The sequence below is a fragment of the Sinocyclocheilus rhinocerous genome, unplaced genomic scaffold (assembly GCF_001515625.1).
Source record: "Sinocyclocheilus rhinocerous isolate Xijiao unplaced genomic scaffold, SAMN03320098_v1.1 scaffold1001, whole genome shotgun sequence".
NCBI classification, from domain to species: Eukaryota; Metazoa; Chordata; class Actinopteri; order Cypriniformes; family Cyprinidae; genus Sinocyclocheilus; species Sinocyclocheilus rhinocerous.
The window spans coordinates 249,468-259,301 of NW_015666593.1; the positions used below are offsets into that span (position 1 = coordinate 249,468).

At 38.0% G+C, this 9,834-nt stretch overlaps 1 protein-coding gene across 8 annotated transcripts in view; it reads right to left on the reverse strand.

Moving 5' to 3' along the window:
- LOC107732940 (rho guanine nucleotide exchange factor 4-like) overlaps positions 1-9,834 on the reverse strand; it is a 94,929-nt gene that overhangs the window by 57,550 nt on the left and 27,545 nt on the right. Inside the window, exon 1 of one of the 8 annotated variants that reach the window (XM_016544380.1) lies at positions 5,486-5,702. The exons of the other annotated variants lie outside the window; for them this stretch is intronic. Within the exon in view, the coding sequence (XP_016399866.1) occupies positions 5,486-5,524 (39 nt within the window). The 5' untranslated portion in view covers positions 5,525-5,702. Of the gene's footprint in view, positions 1-5,485; positions 5,703-9,834 lie in introns of those variants that run through there. 8 annotated transcript variants of the gene reach the window in all.

The window sequence follows — 9,834 nt, forward strand, 5'->3', positions numbered from 1 at the left end:
CTTTTAAGAAGAATCGCTTTATGTATCCCCCAATTGTAAGTCGCTTTGGATAAAAGCGTCTGCTAAATGTCTAAATGTAAATGTAAATGTAAAGTCAGGAGGTGATTGAGGTTTGGATCACTCTGGCACAGTGAAGTGCTGTAATCACAGGATCCTGCTGCTCTCCCAACATGAGCATGAGCTCATCCCATCGGGGAGGCCGGCCACAGAGAGGGAAACACACACAAACAGATCTGCATACATGCAAGGATGACGTGTCAGGAGATTGTGGGTAAGTTGCTCCGCATGAGGGCTGCTCTTATTTCTAAATATAGTGGTGAGGAGCACAGAAAGCAGATTTAACACAGTGAAGGTCATATACCATCAAATCCAAGATGTGCAGTAATATCCTGAAATATGTGAGACTTTATATATAATGATGAGGTCATCAAAGACCATATCTTCTACCAGCTTTCTCATCACATGAGAATTTGACCTGTGGATTTGAAGTAATAGTAAAATAGTAAGATGTCTTTGCAGAAATGTTTGTTTTAGATATAATTTCACCTGAAATGCATCTGAATAAAACCCAGTGGATATATTTAAGAGCTTTAGCTTTCCAAGTATAGTGGAGCCTTCATGTGCACTGCTGTGCATAGTAATTGGATGTGGTGATTTAGAGCTGGTGCACACACAACTGCGATCCTCTCTGTGCCAACTAAATCAGCTGAATTTAGAATTTAAAACCACTAAATCATTCCAACACTTCATCATTTCCGTTGATTCATTCGAAGATTCTCTTCCAGCTAACTTTAAGGTCATGTGCTCACTTTGGAATACCCCATTGGAGCCATTACATCTGCATCAAAGGTCATTTTATCAGGCATTTCTCATTTAGCTTTGAAGTGCAGGATCTGCAGGTATAAGGCTCCTTCTTTCATACCAAAGTATTATAAACATGACCGGCACTCTATTTTTTATTATTTTTTAATTGCACTAGAAGTCTAGATCAGTTGTTCACTGTAGAGTATCTGAGGCTTTTCAACTGCACATTTACGCCAGGTTCTACTCCAGTCATTGGTAAGTGTGTAATTCAGCATGACATGCCTGATCTACTGAATAAGTGTCCTCCAGAAGCAGCATGCAACACACAGGCTCCATAAATCAGATCAGTGTCACGCACATCACACTTGCATACTGAGCATGCGGTAAATTTTCAGAAGATGTGCACACTGTCTGACAGACAGTGAAGGTCAATGCTTACTGTTGAGATAAATCTAATTAAGAGATTGCAGTGACAACAAAGAAACAGAGACATAAAGAACATTGTGTTTGTTAGATTTCAGATCAGGCATTTTCAACTCTGCTTGCATTTTGACAATCATAAAACATGTTAAAATTACTTTTTGATGATTAGGCTATATTTTCATGGCAGTTAATACATCTCAATTTACATGGATTTGATCATGTGATTTACACCCTGTGCCTTTCACCTGATTTACTCACAGGAGTCTGATAGCAGAACATAATCTCCCAGTCTGTTTATTGCTTTCCAAATCTGATTATCATATTATCTAAAATCCCTCATGATGCACTGAAGCACAAGAGGTTAAATACACCCTCATCCCCGCAATTTCTCTAAACTATTAGGGATCCCAGATAAAGGGCACTGCATGTTGAATCAGCAGACCAAATAACAAGTACTTTCTTGTTCCTAATGAGGAGGTGATGAGCAGCTTATGCAACGCTCCCTTGATGACAGACAGAACTTAAAGCCTTGCTCTGATAACTCTCAAAGAGACACAGAAAAATGCACAGGGAAAACACCTTTGCCCTATAAACTCATACAACAGCTCCCTGATCCCTCTTGTCCATTCTAATAGGCAGAAGCTTGTTTACCAAACAGAATGAGATATACTTTATCAGTGGTTACATAATCTAAACAGACACAATCGCCAAGACACAAGGGAGCTGTTTTCCCCAAAACAGGTTCACAGGGCAGGGACATAACACACAACAACACATCCACTGAACCATAGCTAAATACTAAATGCTATATGTAAAACAAAACAAAAAGCATTTATTTCTTTATCCCTACATGGAACGTATTACCTTAATGGTACATATTAGTTCTTTAAAAAAGCACATTAGTACCGAATGTGTACACTTAAGCCCCAGTGACAGTTTGTACCTTTTTTTCTGAGAGTGTATCTATGATCTATGACCTATGATCTCAAGAACCACTTAAAAGGATTCCCCACAACACTTGTTTTAACTAGCATCCAATTACTAATGCATGTTGTCAACTCTGACAAAGATCTAGAGATAATGTTTAAAATGATTACAGAGCTCTTATGGCCAAAAGTCATAATATATGAGGACAATCTATTAAGAAAAGTATAGGCTGGGGTTTAAGTGGGGGGGTAGCCTCTTGGAGTTGGTTTATATTCCTGTCCTGCTATTGCTCTCATTCTCTGTGTCTGAATGGTCTGGTCTTGTCTCTACTCTGGGGAAATTGAAAATCTGCCCACATCTATTATAAACTGTTTTGTTTTGTTTCTGAGTGAGACTTCAGGAAGACGCTGAAAATGACTCATTGTGAGACATTTTAACAGTATTAGGGCTTTACATAACAAAAAATGTTTAGCTGAGACCTTCACTTGCATGTTCACTATCAGTTCTTGCTGTCATGTTATGCTACTCTAAATGAGATTGTTTGGAAAGGCCATATAAAAGCTGAAAGCTACTGAAAAAAAAATACTTAAAATCATTTGGTATGTCGTTTGCTTGCATTTACAGACATCTTGTACTAACTACTTCTGAGCTTCCTCATGTGTCACATGCCACAAGACTTCAATTTCACTAAATGTTTTGCTTAATGAACCATATAAATCTCTCACTGCTCTCTTGTTTTTTTTTCTTCAATTAATTTTCCCGTCTATTTCCCTGTCTGGCCAAGTGTAATAGAAGCCGATGTATTGAGTAACTGAGTGTGGTATGTAATCGGCATTCTCAACCCTGTATGTCACAGGGATCGGGGGCCTAGAGCATCAACACATGCACACACACACACACACACACACACACACACACACACACCTATCAGTCCCAAACAACAACATGCATGCTAACACATGCATCCACACCCATACTTTTACTCACGTCTAGCTCTGACATGCCAATGCACTGTGATCTAAAGAGAAACCGGATAATCAAACTGCCCCAGGAAAACACAGATGGGAAAAACAACTCCCATTCATGTGCAATCTGATCGTTGATATTCCTGACGGGAGAGCAGATTGGGACGGATCCTCTGTAACATTGCTCTTCGCTTGAGAGCGGTATTGTTTGGGAAAAGTACTGTTTCACGGCTTTCATTTCAGCTGGGGGTACAGAGATATACAGTAAAAGGCCAAATGTCAAGGCAGTTTATGTTCATACCATGCAGTTTGACAACTGATTGATTAAGCTGATGACTGCTTATGTCAACAAAATTATGGCTGAAATGATTAGGAAGCGGTTATGCTGACTGAGCTCATGCATAAACTGCCTACATTCCCATGCCAAAAAGGCAGAATATGAAAAAAGAATCTCTTTCAGAGAGAGCCGGTCTGTGAGGATGCATTTATTCACAACCATAATCTGACTGATGCTGTGCATGACATATTCCAATTCGACAATGCCCCTCAATGAGAGGTTCTTACAGCACAGAGGAGGCTGCTGGAAGAGCTGAGTAAAACACAAGGCACTGCGCTTAAACTGAGCTGCAACTGCAGAGCTGCTTCAGGACGCTCATTCTTCATCTGTATTCAACATCCCATAAAAACAGCTTAGTCTGCTTTCCTACCAGTTTAAGAAGTAGGGGACATGATGTACAGTGGCTCCAGGAAATATTTAAACACTTCAATGGATAGTTCACCCAAAAATGAAATGATGATTCTGTCATCTTTTCTTCACCGTCATTTCACGACAAACCTGTATGATATTCTTTCTTCTGCAAAACACGAACAAAGATATTTTGAAAAATGTTGGTAACCAAACAGTTTTGGTTACAATTTGACTTCTATTGTATGAAGAAAAAAATACTCAAAATATCTATTGTGTTTAGCAGAAGAAAGGAAGCCAAACAGGTCTGGAATGACATGAAGGTGATAAAATGATGACAGAATTTTCATTTTTGAATGGACTATCCCTTTAAATCACAATTAAGATAAAATGGGAATTATGCTGTGAAGATAAAGAAAAAAAGTAAATATCACTTGCAAACAGAATATTGCCAATATTGTCATTTATTTATTTATTTGATTATCTGTGTTTATTTAATTAATTATTTATTTATTGCTAAATTCAAAATTGACAATGTTTATTGTATTTAGTAATTATTTAGTAATTATGTGCATTTAGGATACATAAAATGCCAGCTATGAAAGTAAGGTATTATTCCAAAATGTTAGAAATCCATCACTGTGTGCAACACAATGCATAAAAAGAAAAAATTATTAATTAATTACAATACATATTTTTTAAGAGATTTGTTGATAAGTCCATGTATTATCATTTAAAGTTTAACAAACATCTAGAGTTTTTGTGAAATAGTTTGCTTGACAAGTATATTTCAATAATTGTAAAACGAATGCAGTGACATTTAGGCTATTCATTTTAAGTCTTCAAATACATTTTGGGGCCACTATATGGAAAATGTGCTGAAAAACATACATATCTTGGCTCATATTTCTAAGATTTTTGCATGCATGAATGTGGATTTAAAAACCGGAACACTGCTAGTGACAAAACTTTCCTGCTCACACTGACTCACTGGAGGCCGATGTCAAAGGGCTTCCACCCTTTGCAGTGACAGTAACTGTAAATTGTTCTCATTCCTAATTTAAGTTAAGTTAGACCCTGATCAAGCTGAAAAACTACTTGCCTTGCTGTGCCACTGAAAACCATTTTTTTTTAAACAGCACCTCCCCAAATCCATGACAACGCTGAAGACGCTGCCAATGCTGCCTCCCAACTGCGCAGGGCCACTCACGCACACTAATACGGCCGTTGGTGAAGCTTCACTGACTCAGTGGGAAAAAGTCCAGGCAGTGATCTAGGCGTCCTTCATTTAATCAAAGACATATGTGATCTCAAGAAACAAGCCCAAGGATACAACCAAACTGCCATTATACAAAGCTTGTCAGACATTTGACACAAAAAAACACACTTTGTTTGATACTAAAAGAATCAAAACAGAACAAACTTAATATAATTAATAAAAGCAAATGTATCAGATACTGACATGCTAATATTATCTGCTATGACACTTTTCATCTAAAACTTCAAAAATGTTCCTTTGAACTCAACGCTGTCCTCTTTCCAAGAAGGAGCTACAAGATAACCTATTAAGAACAGCTTCAAACGAAAATGACCCGAATGCCATAACTAACCACAATGACAGCGCGATGTTAATCTGTTCCAACAAACGCAAAGCTAGGAAAACAAGCTGAAGCACTCTTACCTTAAAGAAGCTTCGTAGGAAGTATATAACACTCAACATTGTGAGTGTGTTGAGGAGGAGACGGCTTCAATCCTCTTTCACTCCCCCTCTAACCCTCTCTCTCTCAATCCTCATGTCCTGTTGAGAGTTTCTCCAGCCCGTTCCGGCCGCATGCTTACTTGTTGCTATTTAGGAGCGCTCTAAGACTCATGGCACAGCCAGAGAGAGAGAGAGAGAGAGAGAAAGCGAGCGAGAGACAGAATGAACCTGTCATGCCATGCCAGTGGTTAAAGTTTCCTATAAGAATGAGCACTCCTCTGTTCAACTCAGCTATGTAAAAACAACCGTCTTAGCCAGGGAATCATTTAACCATTTCACTTCTGATCCTACAAGCATCTTAAAAGGTTTAATTACGCTGTCTGAGGCCAGTCTGAGGTACAGCATGTGAGTCGGGCTGTGGTGGATTAAAAAGGGTGTTGTGGATGGGAAAGCATTAGGTCATTTTATTTTCTTTTTTTATATTGTTAGGTGAGTGTCTATGAAACGTTCCCAGTGTCTGTGTTAATGCTTTAATCTTAAACCTCCCGCCCAGCAACTGTACCTGTGGTGTCTTGGTTTATATAAACACTAGTGTGAAGTAAAACTAAACATCACTTGGCCATCGCTGCAGTGAGGTCAAGTGGGCACACGCTCTCCAAAGGCCTGGTGTTATCATGTGTTTATGATAGAGCTGGGAAACATATTGTGGGAAGGTTTAACCCATGAGGAGAGGACCTGCAGTGGAAAGTGTTTTTTGTCCTATAGCAGAGGTATACTTCAACCTGAAGTGTGCAACTTCTGTGCAACTAGTGTCACCAAAAACAACTAATGACTGTTTCAATGTTTCTCCGCTCTATACGTATAGTCCTGCCCCAAACGGATGCCATTGGTTGTGCCAGTTTGGTCAAGATCAAACAAACAGAGCGGACCCACTTTATATTAAGTGGCCTTAACAACTATGTACTTACATTTAAATTAATCATGTAGTACAATGCACTTATTGTGTACATACATGTTTTTACATTGTACTTGTGTTTTTAAAATATCTGCATGCATGTACATCTGTAATTAATTTCTGTAATTACATAAGTACATTGTACTTGTTTTTTGATGTAAGTGCATAGTAGTTAAGGCCACTTAATATAAAGTGGGACCAACAGAGCAATCCTTTGACTGTGCCACAGACCCACAGTTGCACTTTTTAGGGAAATCAACCTACAAATAGTTGACATATAGTTAGCTACTAAGCTGCAGTTACCTGTGAGGGGTACAATGCACTCGGTTTCTCGATGTAACTGGAATAAAAATGCTATAGCATTGAAACCTGACCATCAGGTCATTGAATTTAATCAATGTTTGCTGAATAAAAGCATTAATTTCTTTCAAAATAAAACTTTTGAACAGCGTGTAGTTTTTTTTTTTTTTTTCTTGCCAAAGATATATTAGGTTAGGTATTTAAAGACTCCTATAAATGCATTTTTATATTTAATTAATCAAAGTGTGTTAATAGAACCTACTCGAATTCAAATTATTGAATCAAAATGAATAATTTCCACAAATGGCCAGGATAAACTTAGAGGGGACTTCGTGTTGTGAATGTTAAAGCATCTCTTTGCTACAAAGTAAATCGAGTGGATGAGGAAAGACACATTTTGAGTAATATATGGGAAGGACAGTGATTCCAAAGTACCATATTACTGCTACAAAAGATTTCACATCCAAAGGGGCCAGTTAAAATCATGTCAGTGTAAAAGTAATTTGAAATGACAATAGTATGATGTTGGCAGGTAGGTGAATAAAACTACAGTATCAGGATTCTCATTTCACATTATTAATCAAGCTTTGAAATAGTGTAGAAGTTCTTGACAGAGGGCGCCCTCTGCTGTATAAATGTGGAAATAAAACTGAGGGGAATGGAAACTATTATGAGGATTTATCAGACTATCAATTACCAAAAGCAAACAAAAAAAGCACTATTTTATCTAAAATCTTAGAAGCTATAGGCATATCAGCCCATTTGTGCACACCTGCCAGCTAAAAAACAGGATGGCAATGTATCCAAATGAAGAAAACAGTGACAAGTATTAAGAGTTATAACCAGACTGTAAAAAATGCAAATTACTGGCTGTTGATCAAATGTTTTTTGTTCAATGGTTCAATTATTTCACACAAAAAAACATCAGCTATTGTAACCTAACAAAGAGCGTCTTTTATTCTCTGTTTTGTCTACACCGTTTTGGCTTCGTTCACAGTCTGCTGTGACCCCAAATCACCGCCTGCTGCCCACAACAACGGACAATTCAGTCAAACTCCTCAAGCCCGTCCTCTGTGTCTCTGCCTGTAGACTCCGCTGTTCCCTGGGTGACAGCAGCCTCCCTCAGGGCTATTCAGTGTGTCAACTCCCTCTGGGAGGTAGACGGTCGGGGCAGTTGGCGACGGACCGGTAGCTCTAGTGACCGGTACCCCTCTATCTCTCTCCCTCACACTTTTCTCTCTCTAATTTAGTTTGACACTGTTTAGTCGGAGGCCTTTCCTGAATGAGGCCATTGTGAACAAAGTGACTGAATGACAGTCACGAAGGAGAGTGTCCGTTCCTCGATTTCTCGCACTTTAGAAGATGAAGATTTCCACAGCATGAGCGAGACGGCGGGACTCTGTCAAGAAGCTTTGTGTGGGCCAAGGAGAAGCTTATGAAATTCTCATAATGGATATGAACTGTGTCAAGAGGCTTTCGAGAGACAAAGGGGTGGGAAGGCAGTATGCCGGGAATCGACACAAAACGCATTATAATTACAAAAGCAGATGGAGAGCACTCAGCTACCCAGCAGATCACTCACAGCGGCCTCCCACCACGATTCTGACAACTCAGCACAGCTATAGATACAAAGGCACTCAAGAAAACACACCCACACTGAAATGTACACAGTGGCCGATGCACGTGGTCCCAAACGGAAGCCGTAGTGAAAGGTCAACATTTATATAAGCAATACAGGCACTGCATTTAACTTCTTCAGGAAATTAGTAGGCTAATGTTTCATTCTTGCAAATTAAACATATACGGTCCTTTCCATATGTCCCCACTGCCTTCTTTTAAAGTATCAGAGGTACAAATCCAGTGTTGTTTACCTTTTATTCAATATTCAATAAACAATTATCTCAAATAAAATTAATACATAATATATACTGTATAGTATATACAAATAATAAAAAATATTGATTTTGTATGTATTGTTTTTTTACCAATATTAAAGGCAATATTTCACCCCAACATTTTGTCATAATTTACTCACTTTCATGTTGTTCCAAACCTGTTTTTAATTTTTTTCATTTTGGGGTGAACTATCCCTTTAAGTATTCTGGAGTATCTGCTTTTTTATAAATTGTCTTTCGTATTCTTGTTTATTTAATGTTTATTGCTATTAATATTTCCCAAATTTTGGGATAAACGACAATAAAACATACTTTTTTTATCTAGGGAAAGTTATTGATAACACTTCCTTTCACTAAGTTAAATTACAGACACATTTCCAATGTTTTTTTTAACTAATCTAATTTACATTTTAATTTTCTAAATTGTCATTTAATTTTTGTTTATTTTTACTATATTTAAACAACATTGATACAAATTCTGTGAAAGTTTAACACCTCATTTTACTACTCATTTACTGAAAAACAAGTTTAAAGCTTGAGGTCTAGTGCTATTTCATGCATTCTGACTTATTTACACTGTTAAAGAGTTGGATTCTTATGCTAAACATCGTCAAAGTTAAAAAAAAAAAAAAAAAATGTTTCGGAAAGTTGTATGAGTTGTATGAAAGAGTATGGCCCTGGTATGACGTCACAAAGGGCAAAATTTCTCCCACTTCTCCCGGAAGAGCACGCACACATCAACCAGAGTGAGAGCAAGAGCACGGCATCAACATGCTTCATTTGTTAGACATAGTTAATTTAAGTGAATCAATTTTTTGTCCCTGTTTTATTTATGTCGATGGCACAGCTTGCAGACGATCGCTACGCAAAAGCTTTGTGTGCTCGTGACTCTTTAGCTCCGCCCACGTCACGCCTCCAGGAGCTTGACTTTTTCAGAGAGAAGCTGTACAGCTGTATCTGTCTTTTATAGATCTGATAAAACTAAAGAATCTTCAGAGATATGAAGGATGCGATACTCTATAGGTACTCAAGTTTAAAGGGTTAGTTCACCCAAAAATGAAAATTAGCCCATGAATTACTCACCCTCAAGGCATCCTAGGTGTATATGACTTTCTTCTTTCAGACGAATCCAGTCGGAGTTATATTAAAAATTGTCTTTGATCTTCCAAGCTGTTTAATGG